We start from the raw sequence: 24571 nt of genomic DNA on the forward strand, positions 1-24571 counted from the left end.
GTATAATTTAGGATAAAATGAAAAAAAATGGCCATTTAAGACAAATGCTTAAGGCTACATGAGATTAAAATGCATTTTGTCTATCAGAACTATAAATGCATTTTCCCTGGACCTAGGGATCCCTCTGCTGGGAATCTCTCCCACAGAAGCACCTACATATACATGAAATATAACTGCCAATTAAACGATGGCAAGTCATAAATTTTAAGTTATACCTCAACTTGAAAGATGTTAAAATGTGGAAAAATACACCTCGGAATCAACAAAATATGATATGTATGATGTTATTTACTGTGGTATTACTTATAACGGCAAAAGACTAGAAACAACTCAAGTATCCATCAACAGGGGACTAGTTAAATGAATCATGGTATATCCACACAAGGCAGTATCATGCAGCTGTATAAAATAATGAGGAAGATGTATATGTACTAATATAGCAAGATCTCCAAGACACGTTAAACTAAAAGCAAAATACAGAATAATATAGACACATGCTACTTATTGTTTTTTCAAAAAAAGGTATAAGTGAGAAAACATATTTATATTTATTTACATGTGCATAAACAAACACTAGAAGGATGAAAAAGAAATTAATAAAAACTACCTACAATGAGAAGGGGAACAGAGTAAAAAGAGACAGAAATGAGAGTGCAACTTTTTTGCATTAGCTTTATACATAGTTTTGGCTTATAAATAATGTAAAAGTCTTGTGTATTTTAAAATGATTTAACTTTAAAAACATATAAATGTAAATAAACACTACAAAAAATAACTAAAAGTTGTTGAAAGCAGTTGCCTCTGGGTCGTAGTATTCAGAAAGAAGGGGGATGGAGCAGGGGAATTGCTGAGTTTCGTGATAAGCCTTGTGTACTATGTGACTTCATAAATCATGTACATGTATTACTTTGATTAAAGAAAATTATTTAAGTAAAGCAGTCGGAAAGAAAATATTGTATAATACAGTGAAGAAAACAAAGTCACAAAAATCAGCTCTTGATCACTCAACTCAAAAAGAATCTTGTAAATAATCCTATACTATTGCTGTGTATTCTTATCCTGTTCATTTATTTTGCATAATTTTACTTGTTCCCAGTTTGTAAGTATATGGGCTCTTGAGATAGGACAGACAACAAAGCTGCTGTGAGCTGGGGAAAATAATGGTGATGACAGCAAGTGCCTGTATCAGTGGTTTTCAAACTTGAATATACACAAGAATCATAGGAGATGCTTGTGAATGTTTGGACTCTAAGGCTCCCTCCCCAGAAAATGTGATTTATTAGAGCTGGAAAGGGTGCTCAGGATGTGTTGTTTTTTTTTTTAAACACACACTCAGTCACACTAATGCATCTCCTCCGAGAAGCAGTGGCAAGCACAACCAATGGTGCACTGGAAATCAGGGTCCATGTGGAATAAGTGAACAAAATCAAAATGGTCTGCTATCTATAGACAATGCTTAGGCTTCAAGTGAGGATAAGATGAAAAATAATAAGGTATGTTTACATTAAATTTTAAAATCACCACTGCTTTTCAACATGGGTTTTTTTATTTCAAACACATGTTCCATATTGCCCTTGCTAGTAACCTAGTATTTTCCAATTTTCCTTTAAATACTGGGCAATGGAGTCTTTTTATCTATTCAGCTAATCTCATTAGATCGCAGACACCTTGCAAAAGGAAACACGTTGCTTCCACAGAGAGTTCAACAAGTTCATGTAGTTGGTAGGGTATACAAATAGGTCTATAAATGATGACTAACTAAATCCCATCATCACACTCAAAACCAAAGAAAGCATCTGTGTGAGAGAAGAATGTCGAGAACCACACCAAACCAATGCTATAGTCCTAGGGAACTATCTTTCAAAAGACAATAAAAGAGGATTCAACAAATCAATGAAAACCACTTCAGCAATAATGTTTTGAACTTCACTGTTTAATCTTATAGAACTATAATCACACTTCAACTTTTTCAGATATGCTTATATTCTATCAACGGATGGTGTTTCAAGCTCTACTTCTAACAAACAATGCAAAAATACTGCCAATTAGTTAAACACTTACTTGGTGGTTCTGTAAGTATATTTATAGGTGACTTCTCGAGAAATCTGCCTAGCCAGGGCAAAAAGTTCATCTCTTCTTGTCAGTAGAGCGTTATCCTTCACACAAAGCTGAGCAGCCGCTTCATTAACAGTGAGCTGCATGTTCAAAACAAAGTTTCGAAAATTATAAACATTTTTATTTCATCAATACAGAAAATGTTTCACTTAAGAATATAAGAAGTCACATCATTATATAATGAAATCATAATTTACGAAAATCAGGTTAGCCTTCACTCCTAATTAGTCCTACTGCCTAACTTCAGAAGCAAATCAAGTTATCTACATCTCTCAGAACTTGAACTAATCAAAATAGTCATCTTGGTTTTATTTATTTATATGCTTTATTTATTTTTGTTTAAGTAGGAGAGTTTATAGAAAATAAGCAAAATAAAAAGTTAAAAAATGTTCTGCATCTTATTTTGCTTATGAGAAACCAAGGGATATGATTTTATGATATGCTGATAATATTTCCTTAACTACAAGTGAGTATACATGGTCTTACAGATTTTTTTTTTTTTTTTTTTTGCGGTACACAGGCCTCTCACTGTTGTGGCCTCTCTCGTTGCGTAGCACAGGCTCCGGACATACAGGCTCTGCGGCCATGGCTCACGGGCCCAGCCGCTCCGCGGCATGTGGGATCTTCCCGGACCGGGGCACGAACCCATGTCCCCTGCATCGGCAGGCGGACTCTCAACCACTGCGCCACCAGGGAAGCCCCAGATATTTTTTTTAAGGTGAACTGACATGAAAATTCTTAGGAAGAAATAAAAAATGATTTTAGTTAAGTATTTATAAAATCAGTAAAAGATAGCATTATCACAAATGAGGGTTATAATGGAAAATCAAGGTCTTGGAGTCACTAAATCTCTAAGATTCATCTAATTCAACTCTTTCATCTAAGTGCTAAATATTGCCAATATAGAGTTGCTAGTTGACCAAACACCTGTACTAAAATTTAAAATATCAAAGGTTATCCTAAACTGAAAATCTATAATTTGTTTACTAGACTACAAAATATTTTTCACATAATTTTGTCAACTTAAATAGATGTAAGTAAGGAACTGCCAAGAGGTATATCAGGCTTTTTTAAAAAGCAAGAAACATACTCATTCCAGGCATGACTGACGGCAAACTGATGGGATGTGATGGCAGAGAGACCTAGGATGAGTCTTGCTCCGTCACTTACCAGCTGTGTGATTTTGGACATGTAAAAACTTCTCAGAGCCTCAGTTTTCTCAGAGGCAAAATGGGATAATATCACTACCTCCTAGGACTGTAACAAGAAGTAAGTGAGAAGACAGCTGGCACAAAGTTGTTGTTAGTATTAGTTCTCATTTTCCTTTGACAAAGAATCAGGCATTTACCTTTCTCCCTACCCAGTTATCCCACTTTATTCACAGTTTTTCTTATTTAAAATTTTTGAAAATACAGAGAAGCAAAAGAAAATGAATGCAGCATGCAGTCCTTCCATCCAGAATGACTATTAATATTTTAATGCATATTATTCCAATATTTCTCTGTGTGCATATATACATGTGAATGTAGATGTGTAACTTCCTTTCCTTCACTTACGTATGCTGCATTTTTTACTTTTTCATATATTAAGGCAGAGACTTGGCTTGTTTACAACAGTATCTGGCATGGTTAGTAAGCTTAATAAACACTGACTGATGAATGAATTTAAATATCCTGTACAATGTAATTTTTACTACCTAGACATATAATATTACATTGTAGAAAATAGCAATATATTATTTAAATCAACCTCACTCTGGACATTACCCTCATTTTTCATGTACTACAAAGAAAGCTGCAAAGAGCATTCTTTGTGCATCTTTACACACATATTCAGTTATTTACCTGGAATAAATTAGTACAAAGAGACTTCTTGGTCACAGAATATACTAAATTTTAAGAGATTTACATATTTCATCAAATTACTCTCCAAAAAAATTGTTTCAAATCTTAATGCTACCAACAATTATATGAAGAGTTCATTTCCCAGAATCTTGACCAACACTGGCTGTTATCTAAAAGCTTTACCAATCTGATGTATTTTCAATGACTTTTGGTTATAATTTGCATTTCTTTGGCTATAACACTGAAATTTTTATGTTTTTGACTTATTTTAAAATCTGCTTGCTCATGGTAGCTGCCTGTTTCTTCTATTGCACTATTTTGTTTCTTAGGGACTTACGGAATTCGTTATGTATGAAGAGCATTAACTCTTCATATGTAGTGGTTTTGTTTTTTTATTTTTTCATAGTTTGTCATTAGCCCTATAGTTTTGTCTTGAGTGCTATGCACAGAAGCTCCCTTCTTACCCTAATACATATAAATGTTCTCCTATAATTTAGTCTAATGGTTTTATTTTTTTCCACATATTTACTCCATCTAGAATGTGTTATGGTATGCAGTATATGGTATGATATAGGTATCTAATATCCTCCTCCCCAGATTTCCAACTGTAGGTTACACTGGCTTATTCTCAAATACAGGCATACCTCATTTTATTGTGCTTTGCTTTATTGCACTTTGCAGATACTAATTTTTTACAAATTGAAGGTCCGTGGTGACCCTGTGTTATCAGATGATGGTTAGCATTTTTTAGCAATAAAGTATTTTTTAATTAAGGTATGTACATTTTTTTTAGACATAATGCTGCTGCACACAATACACTACAGTATAGTGTAAATATAACTTTTATATGCACTGGGAAACCAAAAAAAATTTGTGTGTCTCACTTTATTGTGGTGGTTTGGAACCAAACCTGCAATATCACCAATATGCTTGTAATGCGGCTACTGGCAACAAGGTTACAATAAGCCCAGGCTTCTTATTTTAAACCCATAACTGAATATAAAAACATAATAGGAGGAATTTATTTTCAGCTTTCTCCCCTCCTCCTAAAGAATCCTCAGTAGATCAATTTCTTCCCTAAGTGCTTTTGACAGGCACAATGTTACAGGAGTTAAAAGTAAAACATACTTCAAGGAATAATCTCCTAAATAAATTAACTTCAATTTCAGCTTAGCAGTAGCTACAATAACCTTGAAAGATCCTTCTCAAGTTGCTTTTTATGTAGCTGTTTCTCTTTTGTACTCATAAATCTAAATTAGTATGGAGAAATTCTGATTGTCAGTAAGATACCTGAATTGACAACATTCAGAGGTACCAGCTCATTCAAAACTGCAGAAAATAAAACAATATTCTAAGATTCCTTCCATCATCCTACCAGAAACCAAGAAAAAAAAACATAACACAATCTTTGTGCCTGAATTCAGGCTCCAACAGACGGAAAAACTATACTGAACTCTCCAGGCCCTCAGAGAGACTTCTGGTAGAAAAACTGAGGCTGGAGAAATAATTATAGCTCACTCCAAGTTGTAACATGAAGCTGATTCATCAAGCTTTCCCCTCAAAAATGTATTTTCTGTATCTTCTCGATTTCATGCTCCCAGTTGCTAATAATTAAATCAATAACTATTATGATATATTTTAAATAGAAAAATGATACAAATACTCTAAAACCAGTAGTCATTCACTGCAGCACCAAGCTAGATTTTTAGAAGTTTTAAGTTTCTAATTTTGTTAAAAGTATAAAATAAGATATTCTCCCTCATTGGTTTACTTACTTCCTCCACTTCCTCCTTTCATGGCTAAAAATACCAAAATTCCATTCATATCTTCATGTAAAAGATTTCTTAAAGTTAACTTTCTATTATTTTTAACTAGATTTTAAAACTTTCTCTACTGGTAGTTATAATCTTTAACAATCAAATGATTGTGACTTTCAATTAAGTTTCAAGTAAGTGTTAGCATAAAAATACTACATGAATGCTGTGTGATAGGGATGTGTGATAGGGAAGCTCTAAAGGCAATCAAGACTTTCATTTCTAGCACAGGGAGGGCTAGGTACCGTGACCGGCCCCTCTCACATTTCTCACAGGAAAAATGTTGGCTAAAATAGAAGGAAAAAATATCTTAAATGCATCAATAAGCCAGCAAGACAGTAAGAACGATTCAGGCCAAAATGAATGAAGACAGTATCTCAAAGGAGTAAGTTGAGGACAGTTGCTAAACCAGATGAACTTCAATCTTTACACCCTCACTGGGCTGGTGAGTGTGGGAAGAGAATAACAGGAAAAGCCGAGTATCCATCAAAGGTGAGGCTGAGGAGTCTACGAAAAACAATACGAAAGTACTACAGCCTGATGCAAGACAGAATTAGAAATATACCCATACCCCACAGGAGAATGCAAGGAGAATTACCTGTCTTTAACCTTGTTACTAAATGGGAGAGAACAGAAGATACTCTCCTGAGATTTCATAACCCCAAATCAGCTCTTCACATGGATTTTCAGCCCTAATTTACAGTAAACAGCCTGAGAATTAATTTTCATAGGGTCCCAGAGTTGTTATGTGCAGCGTACAGGTGCCTGGTAGAAGCAAAAACAGCCTCTAGGAGAATCCATTTTCTTCCTAGGCCTCAAAACATTTCCACAGTTCCAAGAAATATGAGTTCATAGACAGAAATCATAAAACATCCAAAGAAACAAGGAACCAAAAGTAAAAACCAGCAGAAACAACAGACAGCAGAAACAGACCCTCAAAGATTTCATTTAAAGAAATAAAAGGAGTTGAAAATATGACTAAAGAGTAATATAGTAAAAATGACTAAGAAAAATTGAGAAGTCAGAAGGAGAGAAGAAATTGGGGCACGGTAAAAGAGAAGATTTCAAAAGCAGACAATAGTCAGATAACCACTGGCTTCTAAACACAACAATGAAAGCTGAAGGCCAAGGAAATGATATCTTCAACTACTAACAGAAAATAACTGACAATACAGAATTTGATACCCAGAATAAGTAGCAATTAAGAACGAGGGCAAAATAAAGATATTTTCCAATGGGGTGAGGAAGGACAGAGTTTGCTATCAGTAGGCCTTCATTAAGAAAATTCTACATAATGCACTTCAGGCTAAAGGACACTAATTCCAGATGGTAAATCTGAGATATAAAGAGGAGGAAGGGAAGAAATACAAAATAAAATACAGGAAATAAATTCAAAACATCAGTCATTATAATAAATGTAAATGGACCAAATGTTGCAGTTAAAAGACAAGGAATGTAAGAGAATTTTTTAAAAATCCAATTATTGGTATTTACAAGAGATGTATCTAAAACATGGATTCAGAAAGACTAAAAGTAAAAGGATGGAAAAAAGAAGTAACAAGAAATTACTAACAAGAAGAAAGCATATGTACTTATATTAATATTAAACAAAAAAGTTTTTTAAAACTAAATGCATTATTAAAGATTAATAAGGTTGCTGCATAGTACATAGAGAAATAGACAACTCCACAATCAGAGTAGGTGATTTTAACACACAACTCTTAGCTACTGATAGAGCAAGCAGACCAAAAAAAAAAAAAAAACAGTCTATAGAAGGTTTGAAAAACAGTTAATAAGCTTGTTAAAACAGACACATACAGAACACTCTACCAACAACTGCAGAAGCACATTAAAAACACTGACCACATACTGGGCCATAACTCATATCTCAACAAATTTTAAAGGGCTGGCATCATACAAACCATGTTCTCTGACCACAATGTAATTCAGTTAGAAATCACTGGGAAAAAGAATAAAGGAAAAACCCCCTCATATTAGGAAATGAAAAAAACTTCTTAATAACTCATGGATTAGAAAAGAAGTCATAAATAAAAAGAGAAATAATCAGAATTAAAAAATAATAACCACATATCAAAACTTTGGGAATAATGCTAATTCAATACATAGTGAGAATTTATGGCCTTCACTCCTTACATGAGAAAAGAAGAACAGCTGAACATTAATGAACTCAGGACAAAATATAAGTTAGAACAATAAAATAAACTGTAAGAAAGCAAATGTAAACACAAACACAGCACAACTAAAAATATCAATTAAGCCAAAAGTGCTTCCTCAAAAAGAAGTTGGAAAGCTTTTCTGTAAAAGGTCAGATAGTAAATATTTTAGGCTTTATAGGCCAGTCTGTGTTACAACTACCCAATGCTACATCATAGCTCAAAAGTAGCCATAGATAATACATAAACAAATAGGCATGGCTGTATTCCGATAAAAGTTTATGTGCAAAATCAGGAGGTGGGCTAGATTTTGCTCACAGGCTCTAGTTTGTAGATCCCTGAAAAGATTAATATAGTTGACAAACCTCTGGCAAGACTGATCAGGGAAAAAGAGACAAATGTACAAACAATATTAGGTCTTAAAAACGATAAACGACTTTATGCCAATATGTTTGAAAACTTAGATGAAATGGACAAATTCTCAGAAAAATGTGACTTATCAAAAGTGACTCAAGAAGAACGACTACCCTAATAGTCCTATAATCCACTTTTTTAAATGATCAAAAGGGAATGTCCAACATTTCTTTTCAAGTATTAGACGTTGAAATTGATCCACTCAAGCTGAGAGTTCGGAATTTAGCATCATAACTCACTAGTAATATGCTCAGGTCTAAGAGGTTCCCGGATTTGGCATTCCCCCTCTCTCAGAACTAAGACTGTTGGGCTTCTCTGAAACACTCAGCCTTGCCTTCTCAACACTACACTGGTAACTGACCTAAACTTGGCATCACCATGTAGTCTGTGGGCCGAGGTCCTTATGTTAGTAACCTGCTTAGCACTCCAGTTCCTGTAGCATTTCCACTAGGTCTACACCTTACCCACTAACTCCACATTCTCCTCTTCTTCCCCTTCCTATCTTTGAGTTCCAGAGCTCTTCAGCTGGACGTTGCTATCTGCTGACAAATATTCTATTGATATAATGTCGACTTGTCTATGTGCTTTTATTTCTGAATATTACAAGCCCCTACATTCTCCACGGCCTTGCTATTCTCAACTTTCAGTTTCTCTCTCTTTATCCATTCATTTCTTTAAGATTTGATGCATACTGCTTACCTAGTTTACCAAATACTCTGCCAACACACCTTTGGACAGATGGAACTCTGCCTGCCTGGACTTCCTTCTAGTACTGCTTCTGGGTTTGTCCCTTAGCACCTGTCCCACACCAGTAACTAGGCCTCAGCCCTTCACACCATCTTCATGGTCTGACTCCTATGGCCAGGCCATACCTAGCCATGTCCTAAGACTATCACTGATTCTCTAGCTTAAAAACAGTGTGTGTAACAATGATTCATTCTACAATTCTTTACTGTAAAATGTAAAGAATTATATATTTACAATGTATACTTGGAAACAAGTATAAAAATGCATGTAAGAATAAGAGGGCTTCCCTGGTGGCACAGTGGTTTAGAGTCCGCCTGCCGATGCAGGGGACGTGGGTTCGTGCCCCGGTCCGGGAAGATCCCACATGTCGTGGAGCGGCTGGGCCTGTGAGCCATGGCCGCGGAGCCTGGGCGTCCGGAGCCTGTGCTCTGCAACGGGAGAGGCCACAACAGTGAGAGGCCCGCGTACCGCAAAAAAAAAAAATAAAAAAAGAATAAGAATTTTATATGCTTGTGAGTTGAAAAAATTTTTTCAGGTATAGGTAACTTCCTGATTTTCATCTGCTCGTGACCTACTTATATGTCTTGAAAGAGAGTGAGTGTTCAGTGTTTATATGAAGAAAACTCTCAGAAATACTACCAAAAGTGAATTAAGAATAAGTCACGTATTTCCTTATTTAGAAACTGAGGACAAATTAGTAACATTCTTTAATCTTAGGAATTTGGAAAAACTCAAAAATCTTGCTCTCATTGTAAACAGTCAAATGAAAAAATGTGAAATTATCACAAGTGTACCTAAAAGGTACACTTGACAGTACCTTCTTTCTTTTAATTCCCTCAGGATTTTGTGATTTCTACCAAACTCTTGAATGGTTACTAGTTTGAAGCAAGTGTCCTGATTCATAAACTTCTATCCTAAACTATATTATTAGACCAGACTCACATACTTGAGTTACAAATAATAAGTGGTCTAAGTTAAGCTTCACAAGTCACACTTTCCAAAACCCCCAACCCCACATCTCAGCCACTGGCATTCATTTTGACTGTTCCCTTATTTTGGGAAACCCACAATGGTCTCATTACGTAAATACCACCTGTGCCTATTTATCCAAAGAAGCAAAGAGCCCCTTAGCAAAAGCAAAGTGTGAAATAATTCACTTTGCATTTTTTTAAAGTAGGTTGGGATTTTTTTAAGTGAGGTTGACAGGCTTTATTAAAGTCATCTCTTTAACATACTTTTGCTTTAATAAAAAGACAGGCCCTTGACTGTGTTTCATCTGCTCTGTTTTAAAAATTATATGAAAACTGGATTATAGCATGAACCTAAAACTGCCAACATGTTTTGCCCTTTGTTTCCTATTACTGACGACCTTGTAGTAGATTTCTCTATTGGTTCATAGGTAATGAAAGTGTCAAAGTGTATCCGAATTATAATGCTACCTGAATTTTCTAGATCTACTCACAAGTTCTTGTGAGTCCATTATTGTATGGCAACAATATATAACAATTACAAAAGGATATGCCCAAAATAGATCAAATCACAGAATCCCCTGTGACTAATTTTGCTAACCACTTCTGATATTAAGCACCAGTATCCATTCATATCTAAAATAATTTATTTTGTTTTTTTTGTTTGTTTCTTGTTTTTGTTTTTGTTTCTTGCGGTACGCGGGCCTCTCACTGTTGTGGCCTCTCCTGTTGCAGAGCACAGGCTCCGGACGCGCAGGCTCAGCGGCCATGGCTCACAGGCCCAGCCGCTCCGCGGCATGTGGGATCTTCCCGGACCGGGGCACGAACCCGTGTCCCCTGCATCGGCAGGCGGACTCTCAACCACTGCGCCACCAGGGAAGCCCTAAAATAATTTATTTTAAAATATCAGATGGTGAAATTGCTGAAGACAAGATTAATATACAAAAATCGGCCAGTGATAGTAATTTTAAAAAGCAGGAAAAAATTTCATTTACGATTATACACTTTTATATCTTATATACCTGTATATATATGCAAAATAAATGTATGTTTATGATACAGACATTTAATATACATATATAATACACAGTATTTGACCTAACAAGAAATGTGCAAAACCTATGAATAAAGAACTAAGAAATCACTGAGGAATATAAAAGATCTAAGTAAACACATATAGTATATTACTGTACGGGAGTTTTTATTATTGTAAATATATAATTTTGTCCAAATTAATCTATACCTTTAAGGCATTTCTAATCAAAACACCAACAGAAATTTTGGGTAAATTTGACAAATGCATTAAAAATTTCATTTGGAAGGAGAAATGTGTAAGATTACCTAAAAAAACAGAGGCTGCAGAACAGTACTATAAAAGGGGCACTTGCCTTTCCATATATTAAAGTACATTATTTAGCTACAGTAATTAACCTAACTCTATACTGGTGAAGGAATAGAGAATTAGACAAATGAAATCACACAGGACAAGATCAATAAATATTACTATATAAAATTAAACTTCCACATGGCAACCAGTCTGAAAGGTCAAAGGACAAATGATAATCTGGGAAAATGTTTACAACATAAGACAAAGGTTAATATCCTTAAAATATAAAAAGTTCTTACCAATATTTTAAAGGTTAGACAAAACAACCAAACAACTCCAACATTAAAACAAAGGATATGAATATAAAATTGGATGTCTGTTAAACATAAGAAAAGATACTCATACTCACTAAGGAAAGTTAATTTGAGCAATGATAATTTTTTCATCTCTTAGACTGACAAAGATTAAAAATGATAAATGCAAGAGAGTGGAAAAATGGACACCTGCGTACAACGACTGTGAAAATATAAATTGCTGCAGCTTTTTTAGAAGGCAATTTAGCAGTATCTACTAAAATATTAAATCTACTTATTCTTTGATCCCATAATTTTACATGTTGGGACTCTATTCTATAGTAAAACATGCACAAGTCTGTAAAGATATATATGTGTAATGTTCACGTCCTACCATATATAAAATTTTAAAAATGGAAACAACTTAAGTGACATCAAAAAGTGAATGGTTAAGATAAATAACAGCACATTCATATTGTGAAATATAATATAACCCATAAATGAATAAGGTAGCTCTATATGTAATCACTTAAAAAATACATCTAATAGTACACTGTACTTTGAGTATATTGTTAAGTTTAAAAAAAAGAATTTGGAGGAAGAGTGTACAAAATATGATCCCACATTTGTATAGGTAAATAAAAGAATCTGAATGTTTACAGATTCAATCACTTCACATCCTTTTGTAATGACTGAATACTTTTTCAATAAATATATAATATTTTTTGTGTTAAAGTATAAGTCTGGGGGGAAGATCTAATGTTTCTAACATGAAATACTGCATTCAACTGAACATTTTTTTCAAGGAGAGTTTCTCTTTCTTCTAATGGATAAATGGCTATAAATTTTAGCTATGAAATCGTTTTTTAACTTTTGAAATGCATTTATTTTTCAAGCATTTGTTGGGTGCAGATTCTGAAGATATAAAAATGAATGAGACATTTTCTCTGCCTTGAAGAATCCCAAAGTATACTGTGAGGGATAGACCAATATATATATAAGTACAATAAAGTGTTGAAGTTACTGTGACAGAAGTGTATATTATACAGGGATAAAAATGGAAAGGAAAGGTCACTTGGGGGAAAACATATCAAAAAAGACTTAAGCTTATGCTTGAGTCTTAAGGTCTTAAAGATGCTTGAGTCTTAAATATGATGTGTTGGCCAGATAGACAAGAAAAAGGGAGTAAATGAGAAAGACACATACGTATATGCATTCTTCTGCTTAAGCAAAGTATTTCTGGATAGAGTGCTACAAAAATAAAATGAGAATTTTTAATGCCAAATGTCAAACCAAAACAATATTCAAAGCTATAATAATTCTTCTAACATTCATCTAAAATAATTTTGTTTTCTATGCTAGCTGAAAATCACTTTAAGCTGTGGTTATTGTTTACAAATTTTTTTTCTAAAAAAAGTCTACAAAAATGATTTTTGTTCTACTTAAAATCTCATTTTATTTCTTAATTAAAAGACAAACTGCCTTGTACATGCAAAGACTTTATGCTCTCACTGCTTAAATTCTGATATTTTTCTAAAAGTCACCCTACACTGTAGTTCCAAAGCTCAACGTGTTTGAATTCAACACAAAAATACCCTAACACACACAATAGATATGGTCTGTTTTCACTAGAGTTACATTTTGCTAAACCTAAGTGTCTTTAATACTGCTTTCAGGTAATGTATCTCCTTAGCTGCAAACTATTACCAAATTAATCTCTAAGAGACACAACACACCACATATGCACAAAGAAAAATGTGGGCTTTTTACCTCATGAAGCGTGAGATGTTTCCCGTCCTTTCTCTTGGAGTCAAATCTGCCATATATTGCACTATATTTTCGAATTTCCTCCTCTTTGTGTGGATCATCATCACTCATCTCAAAGATGTGACCAATCATTTTGGCCAACTTCTTGTTGGTTTTTAGCAGCTCTTTCACTTCGTTTAAGTCACTTTTCGGCAGAGTGGGGGCCATTCGTTCCACACACTCGGCTACAGAGAGCGCGGCAGCAGCATCCAGCGCCTCGCTACTTTCTTTTGGGGAAGCTGGAGAGCCAAGGTCAGCTGGGGAGAGGCTGTGCTCGCTCTCAGTGGCATGGTGGCCTTGCCAGAGTCGGGACTCACTGATACTCTGCAGCGCTAAGCTCCCCACCACGTCTGATTTCCCCTGTCCCAAGCTCTGCACACAGGTGGTGGCAGCACACTTGGGGATTTTTAAATGAGGTTCCCGGGCATTGCTGTTTCTTTCATAACTGCTGCAGGATATTCCCAGCCAGGTTGGTGATCCCTCTGGTAATTTATAGATGGGTATGCTACTCACAGGCAGGGACGTCAGCGGCTGATTGAAAAGGCCAGGGTTTGTAACCCAGTCTCTCAAAGCCTTCTGTAGCCTCCTAACATGAAGGGGCTTGCTAGCCATGCCCACGAGTGCCATGATTTCCAAGAATTCCTCTTCTCCAGCTTCACAGAGTTGCTGGACATCATCACCACCTTGTTGGATAAAGGCATCGAAATAAGAAAGCAGATTGGCTTTTTGTAATATTCTGTACAGCTGCAACTCCCCCAGGGTCCTGGGTAGGGCCGCGGCCATTACTGTGGATGGGCTTAACCTGCAAAAAGAAGAGGAAATACTCATCACACTTGCTCCAAACTTCTTAAGCCTATCTGTTAGACACTATAGGATTTAAGAGTTCAGTATGGGAAGAATAGAAAACAAGCAGCATTTGCATAGCAACTGACTGTTAAGGAAGCATTCTCTCTATGCCTAAGTTATCTTATTTTACTCTCCTATCAACCTTAATGGTCAATATTCAGTAATAGTTTCCATTTTAAAGAAAAAATTATAAAGGCTCAAAGAATATAAGTAATTTGCCTGAGATCTCACAAATAGCTAAGCAGAAGTCTAGGGACTGAAACCAAGGCTCACAGGGCTCTATATCCCATATTTTTGACTATTCACTTTGCTGCTTCCATGGTGTGGACACAGAGGCAAAGTGAAGGATAATCAAATTCAGAAGGGGGTAAGAAGTATACTATGCTACCATGCACTGAATACTTATTTTGTGTCACACTGTATGACAAACACTTTATATTATGTCTAATCCTCACAACAGCCCTGTGAGATAGGTAGAGTTAATTCCCATTTTATAAAAAAAAAGTAGCAAGATTAGTCTGGCAGGCAGAGGATGAGAGATTTCAGTATGAACTGGAGTTGATAAGATAGAAGGTGGTATATTTAGGAACTGAGAAAAAAGAGGCAGGAAAAATTCAGACAAGACTTGGTGATCACTTAGATGTAAGTGATGAAAAGGAGAGGAAATGTCTAGAACTGCAACAGGCATTGGGGATACAGAAAATCAGGGATGATGGAATTCCCTTTCAAACACATGGCACCTGAACATGGCACAAGGTAGAATGCTTAAGTAGAACTGTCCTGTGTGCAAAATAACAGACTGGAGCCTAAGTGTGTCTCAGGGTTAGAGACACAGGATGAAGCCAAGGAGGGTGGAAGATCCCTCCAAAGAAGCAGCAGAGAGCCTAAGACAGAGACAAGGAACCAATACTTTTAGAGCTCAAGCGAGGCAGAGAAGTCTGCCTTTAAAGAGACAGAACAAGACCCAGCAAAGCACTGCTTGACCTCTTAGCAGCCTTTAAAAGTTATTCACAGTTGCCTGGAGACCTTCCACAGGCAAAGAGGAGTTGGCCAAGTACTTCCATTTAAGAGAAACAAACTTGTAATCAATGCACCTTTAGGATTAAAAGGACCCTATAGCCCTCTAAGGGCAAAAATTATAGTAGGCTAAAAGAATACATACACCAAAGGAAAGTGAAAGCTCCACTCTCAACTCAGAAAGTAAGGAGCAATTGTTAACTGGGAGATAAGACAAGCAGAGGAATATTAGGAACACCAGATCACCACATTTGGGACTTCTGCTTTATGCCATCAACCAGAATTCTACCCAGAATTCCAGTTTCAGTCATCCCATCCAAGGAGAATGCATTTTCCTACCACCTAAGGACTGACTCCTGGGAAGCCCCCATCTCCTGGAACCTCTGTGTCATCCACAATCTGCTCTAATCAATTACTGACCTCCTCAAATTTTATGGTTCTTTATTTTATAAGGGCATTGCCAGGTGACCTGATGATTTCCCAAGATACATAAAAAAAGACTGCATCTGAGCCCCACTAAACGTCTGCTGACAGCCAAGAAATCATGTGGGGTGCTTCTGAAAAAATATAATTTCCTAGGTCCTTGGGTTGCATCTCAGCAGACTCTCATGATTTGGCAAATCTGGCAAACTACACTAGAGGATCCCTATTTAGTGCACTCTCTGGGCACCATGAACTCCTACAGGTTTTGAGACCACCGTCATGTTCATGCCACCTCAGTTCTCTGGAAAAAACATTCCTGCATCTTCTGAATCACCCATAGGAGGATCTGCTTTGTCCTCCCACTCCAGGGGAGACTTTTTGGGGAGAGAATCTATCATCCAGCTGGACACTAACCCACAAAAACAAGCTCTTGGGAGTTACAGACACAAGTTAAAGTCTGTATTGAACAACATTATACCAAATGGAAGGGTTTCTAGAAAGTGTCTGAGGTAGAGGAAAGGAAACCTACTTTCCCTTCATACACCTAATGCAATAGCTCCACGGGCTTTCAACTCAAGAGGATACACACAAAAAAATATCTATACACACGCATAAATATATATGTATGCACATACACACACAAAATCATTTTTATAAGAGGACTGTAACCTTGCAAGATTTATGGTGTCATCAATTATCTCACCATAAATACTCCCCCAAATTATGGAATAAAGTAAAAATTACATGAGAAAATCTAGAACAGATTTCTTGAATCTTTTTATGAGCAACAAGAGAACAAAGAATATATGATGGACAAATGTAAAAGAGAAACTAAAGGAGAACTAAAAACCCAAACTTAGGTTTTATTCTTCTGAGATAAGCCAAAGATTTTAGAAAATATTAATTTTCAACTTTTATCCTTTCTCATCTTTACCCAGAAAGAAAAGAAACCCACTAGTTCCTAAGAGAAATCCCTTATGTTCCGGTAAGAAAGTAGTTATGATTATAATATCCCCATAAGGACTGATAGGACCCAGTGTACATTTCCAAAGTCAAGACACCAGATGAAAGATAAATAAGTGAACTATTTAGACTCCCAGGAGGCTTTCTAAAGGCCCACACTTACTGCTGGGAAAGGAGTTTTCTCCCTAAGCTTTTTGCTTTAAGAGAATGTTTCAGTTTCCTACAAAGCCTGTTGGGATAATTTAAGCAACCACCACTTCATACATTAACTTGATTTGATTTAAAAGAAAATTTTTATGAGATTTTCTGTGTTTACAAACCCTGTATCTATTCGTGTTTCAACATGCAGGTCAAATAAATCAAAAGAAAACTTCATCTCTCCAATCTAAACATGAAAGGATCCTAACACAATGCTATATAATATAGGAAGCTGCGAGTAGAGTAAATCTACTCAGCTGCAAACTCCAGTTACCTCGCCTGTTCAAGAGGTGCTGGAACAATCATGCTGAGTGTGACCTTTTCATAAATTCCACAATTAAGAGAAACCGGTTACCCATTTTTTAACTTCACTCAAAAGCTAAACCAAGGGCCTATATACAGCAAACCTCCACTTGCACCAGCTTAAATGTTCCTCAGCCTGGTCAGCTCCAGAGGAAGAGGAATTAAACAATGGACTCATTTAAGGCCATTTGTTGTTGTTTGTTATTCAATGATCTATTTTAAATGGTAATGATTTGTTCCTGAAGCTTTTAAAAACAAACTCACTTTGGCTCCTTATGGGGTAGGATCAGTCATCTGCCAGATTTAAACTATGCTAAGTGAAATAAGGAGCTGGTTTGGCTCAGAAAACTTGACTGGTCAACTCCAGCTTTGTCCTCGAACCACAACACAGCACTTAATATGAATATGGGAAACAAAACTTCTCTGACTTTCTCCAAGCTGGGACGTGGGGATTTAGAGTAAGGCAGAGTCTTTAATGGTCACAAGGGAAAAGAAGAACTATTCCTTCAAACCTGCCTCAATCTGTTCCAAGAAGCTTCAGCCTGCCTTCTGTCCTGACTCCTCGATCAAAACTCTCGAGGAACTCCTGAGTGATCACCAGCTTTTCTCTTTAACCTCTCTGCAGCTTGACATCACTCCTTGAAACACTCTTCACCTGACTTTTTGCTATATTATGTTGCCTTCCCTTACTCTATTGTAAGTGCAGGAATTTTCCAACGTTTTATATTAGATCCCATTTCTACTGTCTTTCCATATTCTCCCATGATGATCTCGTCCACTCCCAGGCTTCAATATCACCTATAGCAGACTGACCTCCAAACTGCTATCTGTAGCTTGGACCAGTGGTTCGTGGAGTTCCTGCAAAGTGTTCTCAAATCCAAACATACACCAAGCACTGTCTCACACATAGGCATCTACTTTGCAAATAAAAGTAAATAAATACTTTGCGATTTAATACAAACTCATTTAAAAGTGTAACTGAATTCACAGTTGTTGCCATTATATCAACAAACACTAAGCAAAATTAATGAGTACTTGTTTTTTTTTTTTTTAGTTTAAAAAGTGATCTTCATACCCGAAAAGTTTGAGAACCCAAACTTTTTCTGACAATTCAGCATTTCAACTACCATGTGGAGATTGTCAAACATCTCAAATTTGGTAAGTCCAAAAGCAAGTGTGTTATCTCATTTTCCTCCCTTCTTCCAGATTCCCAAATCTACTCTTCCCAACTCTCATTTCTTTTAGTTGCACCACTACTCTTCCAGTTTCCTCGATTAATAAAAGTAGAGATTCCTTTTTTTTTCTAATTTTATTGAGGTATAGTTGATGTACAATATTATATAAGTTTCAGGTGTACAACATAATGATTCACAATTTTTAAAGGTCATATTCCATTTATAGTCATTATAAAATATTGGCTATATTTCCTGTGCTGTACAATATATCCTTGTAGCTTATTTATTTTATACATAGTAGTTTGTACCTCTTAATCCCCTTCCCCTTCCCCACTGGTAATTACTTGTTTGTTCTATATCTGTGAGTCTGTTTCTTTTTTGTCATATTCACTAGTTTTATTTTTAAGATTCCACATATAAGTGATATTAATCAGTGTCTTTCTCTGACTTATTTCACTTAGCAAAATACCCTCCAATTCCATCCATGTTGTTGCAAATAGCAGAATTTCATTCTTTTTTATGGCTGAGTAATATTCCATTGCATGTATATACCATATTTTCTTTATCCGTTCATGTTTCTGTTTTCCTCTTCCTTCCTCCAATCTACATGTCCTTAGGCCACATCACCACCCTTTTTCTTTCTCTGCCTCAAAAGCACCTAATTCTAATTTTCCCCTTGCTTCTTGCCCCAACTTTGAAAACAGCTACCTCACCTTCAATACTTCCCATACTGCAATGCCAACTTTATCTTCCTAAAGTACAGGTGTGGCTCTTTACTCACCTATGCAAATCTCCCCACTTCATGGAGAAAAAAATCCAAACTACTCATATAGGCATCCCAGACCTGTCCAGCCTCCTCTGTGGTCCTTAACCTGCCCCTATGCTCATGCCAAACACTGGACTTTCCTCAAATGGTTCTCCACAGAGAAACTGTTAAGAATCAGGATACAGACGAGTAAACACACACTTAACCACTCTGATAAATGCTATGCCAAATGTTATCTTCAATACATAAGGAGCCATGGAACAGAGAAGCAGACTGCCATGGTCCTGTAGAACAGGTTACCTTAGGCTACAGGCTCCTTGATGGTAGGGACTAGTTCTCATTCATCTTTTATCCCCCTCTACTCCCAGCAAAGCGTTCAAGGTAGAACAACATCTCTATAAAGGCTTCTGTTGAATGAAACCCAACATTTGAGTCAGAATCTGATCAGCAGCCTCCTTTTATATTCCAAAAGGAATAACCTCTGTGTAAATTAGGGTCCAATCTAACAAAAGCACATCCTGCTACTTTACCTACAATCTTTTTCATTCTCTCATCCTCAATACTTCCCCTTTTTTATAGCCTGTGTGGTGGATTCCCATAAGATGGCCGGATGCTCTCCCTTTACAGGAACACACGTGGTTGCAGCGACAACAGACATCATGTTAGCCCAGCCCCAAAAGCAGCCTTTTAAGTCAATTTCAGGCACGAGAGATCCCAGGTCTCTTTCCTCTTGGTTTCAACGAATTAAAATGTTATCCCCTAATAAACATCAATCCTATAAATGATCATTAGACTCAAATGCATTCATGAACACTACACTTGAATCTTCCTCTTCGTGATGCAGGAAATATATATGAATACACACACTTTTATGAAGTCCATGGCATTCCAAAGAAGAGAGACTCTGCCAGGAGTGGGGAGAAACCAAGGGAAAAATCCCAGTAATATCTGACTTATTTATGCAGAGGACTGTAAATTCCTGCCTCCCAACACAGCCTGAAATTTTTACTTTAAAATGATCTAAGTTAACAGCAAGCTCTTAACAGACTTCTAAAAAAATGTGAAAAAACTTGGGAAGCGTTAGCTCACGAGTCACTTACAGATTAAGGTGAATTAGTTCCACCAGACTGTTTTCCTCTAACACCTAGATGAGATTCAGTACACGCTAAGGGAATGAAAGCTAGAGATGGGAAACGGCAAGGAAGGAGATAGGAAATCTGAGGCGAGTGACCGCGTTTAAAGCCTCGGAAGTATTGCCAAGGTTGGGAGAATGTAGCCTGAAGGTATAGGAGCCTGGGGAAAGGGTACAATGGGTACACTACAGGTTGAGACTGGAAAGGTTTATGACAAGCCAGAATTTGGCTTAGGGAAGGATAAGCCTTAAGCCTAGGAAATGAATTCTTCTCATTTTTGTCCCAGTCCTAGAACTCAACCTAAAATACTTAAATGTAGTTTAGTTACATGATGGGTTATTTAAGATAGCAGGTCGACCCAGGTCCTCACTCCTGTGTATGTGTTTTAAGTACCAAACAATTTAACTAGGCATATTTATTAATAAGCATGCAGGGATATATCCTAAGTCAAGATATTTTTGGATCTTATTACTGTAATAGCTATGAATTAAACATATAGCTTCTAATGAATTAACAGTAATTTAGGAAACTTAAAATGTTCTCTCCTACTGATTTTTTCTGAATTCTGAATGAAGCTGGAAAAAATTTCTTATAGACCTCAAAATTTTAATTAAAGTTTCAGTGTATAACCCTAAATTTATCAAAGTTAGAAAAAAATCAGATTTATTTTGCAATTAAACAATAACTTAGCTGTGATACCAACAGGTAAACACTAGTATTTCATATAATATGGCTGGAAATTCTTCAATCAACTAACAGTCAAGTTATTCAACATACATTAAGTGCCATTTGAGCATGTAGTATGCACACAGTACATATAAATTTTTTCATTTTTTTCCCAGAAATTTATCTTTAAAAATTATTAAATTAACATACTGTACAAGTTAAGGTGCAACTCTCTAAATACAATGTATTGAGAAATGACAAAACTATTTGAAAGCTTAATGGTATGTTTTAGCTGTGAGAATTCTGACGAGGATTGCTACTTTTTCCCCCAAAATCAACTTCTCTAATTTCCCACTTGTTCCATTGTTAAGTTTAAGGGAGTATATTCTACTACTGCACTAGTTTTTGAAAATGTCATATCAAAAAGGAAATTTGCATTTAATATAAAAACTGTACTGTTTTTCATTCTACTAAAAAGAATGAACGAAGCAGTTAAAATAAAACTAAATCCAAAGCAAAGGGGCTAGGAACCTTGTATTATGCTTAAGTGGGCATTATTTATTCCTTATTATTTTTAATAAACTCCACATGAAATATGCATACACAAGATGATTATACAAGCAAGATCTTAACCTGTTCAAAACATATTAAAAAATGGTCATTTCCATGAAAGTAACATAAAATATATCATGCTTCTGTGGTATCCAGAATACAGCTTCACACTTAAAGGTAAATTGTACAAAGCTTTTATTTCCAATAATGCACATGAGTAGCACCAACAAAAACAACCTGACTTACCATAATGGAATAGATGAACCCCAAGTCTTAGGACAGAGTCTAGATCAACAGATACAAAAACCTGACATACTTCTGTTTCCATGCAACCATCTTTTACTTTAAATTTTTAAAGTTCATGCAATAAATTCTTCAAAGGTCTCCCCCACTTTGTCATACATTATAATTTCTTTCAAAGCAGCCACGGTACAAACACCCAAAATCTTTAATAAGAAATCAATATGCTCTTAATATGTGATTAAAAGAAAATATCTAATACTTTAACTGATTCTCCAAATAGCAACAAGGAGAATGAAAATATATTAACTTTTCTACAGGGCAATGGATATTTACTAGTCATCAAAAAAGAAAATTTTTTAATTAATTTAGCTGAGATTATTCAATTTTATTAATAATTCTGAAACAAGACAAGATGTATTCACCAGATATATCAAATTATTTATTAGCTATATAAGCTCACTAAATTTCCTTGTATCAGCTATAGTATTCCTAAGGATTTCTGTCATGTTCATTACATCCACAATTAGCAGGAAGAATGAAATAAAAATCTACACTGCCTCCATGTTTTTATTATTATTATTGATTTATTCACATATAATAGGAAATCACCAGAGCCAAGGAAAACGAAATTTTTCCAACACCAGGATGGCATATTAACTTTTGTGCAAGATGTTAAAAATAGTAAAATTAAAACAAGAAAGCTTCCAATGGTTCCTTAACATTTTCTTTCAAGACTTGATTTTCCAATAACTAATAGTCAAACAGGAATAAAGAAAGCTGATCTTGCCAGACATCTATAAACTCTCAAGAGAACACTTACATGCAAGGTAACACCTATAAGGACAACATAATTTTTAAAACTTAACGAAAATACTAAATGTTTCAAATGCTGGAAAATGGAGGAAAAAAGGATATCCCCTGAATCTAAGCCACTTTTACTGGCACTTAGACTAGACTAGAGGCAGCTTTTTAGGTCTTCTGGAAAATATCAGTCCCCACCCGAAATAGAGAAAGTAAATCCTCTGCATCCTTTCTCCCAATATTCCTTCTTAAAACCCACACATAAATCAGGACGTGTCATAATCTGTTATGTTTTAGAGGGGAAATTTTTCAAAAAAGTGAAAATCTAAGAAGGTATTTCATTGCGTGCGCACTTCTCTAACAAAACAGCCTAGCATTTCCTACGTGACTAATCTTTTTAAAATTCAGTTCCTATGCAATCTAATATTATCTATTAAAACTGCCAAAATATTTTTAAACAAGATCCGAGTATCTCCCTCTCAGCTCTGATCTTTGCACTCCTTAAGTTTGCAGACACGTCACTGGCAAACCAATTGGTAGTGACAGGTTACTCCAAATCAACTCTTTCGGAAGGAAATTTTAAATTGACATCTACCCCCAAATTTTCCATGCCTCCCGGATCTCACGTAGTGAGGAATTAAGTATATGCAAGTCAAGGATTCCTCCTGATCACCTGCTGCAAAACGTGGTCTGCGGAACCTATAAATGCAAATATATTCCAATTCAATTATCCTTTCCCCCAAGATCTTACAACAATTAGGCTCACTCGAAGTGTCGTTTCATATCTTGCGCCTTGTGAACCCTCACAATGCAGCCCATAAGCATTTGATTGCACTTGCAACGTTTCACCATGAATAAGGTCACAGACTACTGCATCCAAAGCTTGTATGTGCCACATGTGTTTGCAAATCCCACACTCGGCCTTAACGAGCACGAGTCTCTCGCTTCCATCGCACCTCAGTGCCAAGTTTCTGTAAGCCACTTCCAAACAAAACTCTCCTTCCGCTTTCCAAAAGAAAACTACATTCCAAAGGAGAGGATACCCAGGACGAAAATTAAGGCTCTAAGTGCAACACTCTTACAAAGTAAACAAACCAACAAAGATTCTGCCCCTGCGGAAGGTGGCTGCAAAACTCTGGGGCCGGCGCGCGCACCCACCGCGCACCACAGACCACGCAACCCACCACCGCTCCGCGCTCCGCGTCCCGCGCGACGGCCCCAGCCAGGTCAGGAGAATGGACGCTGCGCCCCCGGCTTTCTGGGAGGAGAATGCACAGGTCGGCCCCGCTGACTCGCTCGCCCTCTTCTCGCTGCCCCTGCGCACCGAATTTCTCCGGGAATCGCCCACACGAGCCCGATGCCGCCCTCTCCTTCCGGCGGCGGCCGCGCGGGGCCAGCTGCCCTGGACGCCCGCCTCCCTAGGTGCCGGCGCGGCCCGGAGACTCCGCCGCTCCAAGTTCGCCCGCGGTCGCACGAGCTTGAACGCATCCCGCAGTTGGCGGACAGCCAGTTGGTACGTACTAGGCCAGCGGCTGCAGCAGTCTTGGCGCGCTCTCCCCCAGGACGCCTTAGCAACTCCGAAGTGACGGCCCCCGGCTCTCTCTCATTCGGCTGCTGCGGCCGGGACGCCCCCGCTCCCATCGATGGGGGAAGGAAAGGTGGTGGGCGCTCTCTCCCTGCTCCCCCCACCCCCAGCTAGGGCCCGCCACTCCTTCCCGCCCGCCAGCCCCGACGGCGCTCGCTCGGCCGCGGTGGCGGTGGCGGCGGCGGCGGCTCCGGCTCCTCCCGGCGCGGGTGGCGGCGGCACCTCCCCCGCCGCGTCCTCCCCCCTGCTCCCCGCCTCCCTTCCCTCCCCGCGCGCGCTGCCCGTCCCCTCCCCCTCCCCCGCCCGCCTCCGCCGCCTCTACCCCCCCACCCCGCCCGCTGTCACATTGGGAGATTCCGCTCTTGGTACATTCGCCGCTCTGGCTCCCGCCCACGCGC

The 24571-nt window shown here is 37.3% G+C and overlaps 1 protein-coding gene across 2 annotated transcripts in view; it reads right to left on the bottom strand.

The window, feature by feature from the left end:
- Window positions 1-24290, bottom strand: part of NAB1 (NGFI-A binding protein 1) — a 44781-nt gene extending 20491 nt beyond the window's left edge. For both annotated transcript variants that reach the window (XM_082658637.1, XM_082658636.1), the window contains exons 1-3: window positions 24110-24290; window positions 13467-14304; window positions 2062-2195 (exon numbers count right to left, since the gene is read on the bottom strand). In XM_082658637.1, the coding sequence (XP_082514763.1) occupies window positions 2062-2195; window positions 13467-14285 (953 nt within the window). In that variant the 5' untranslated portion in view covers window positions 14286-14304; window positions 24110-24290. The remainder of the gene's footprint in view (window positions 1-2061; window positions 2196-13466; window positions 14305-24109) is intronic.
- Window positions 24291-24571: the final 281 nt, after the last annotated feature.

This window comes from Grampus griseus, assembly GCF_964374135.1.
Source record: "Grampus griseus genome assembly, chromosome: 7".
In the NCBI taxonomy this organism is placed as follows: Eukaryota; Metazoa; Chordata; class Mammalia; order Artiodactyla; family Delphinidae; genus Grampus; species Grampus griseus.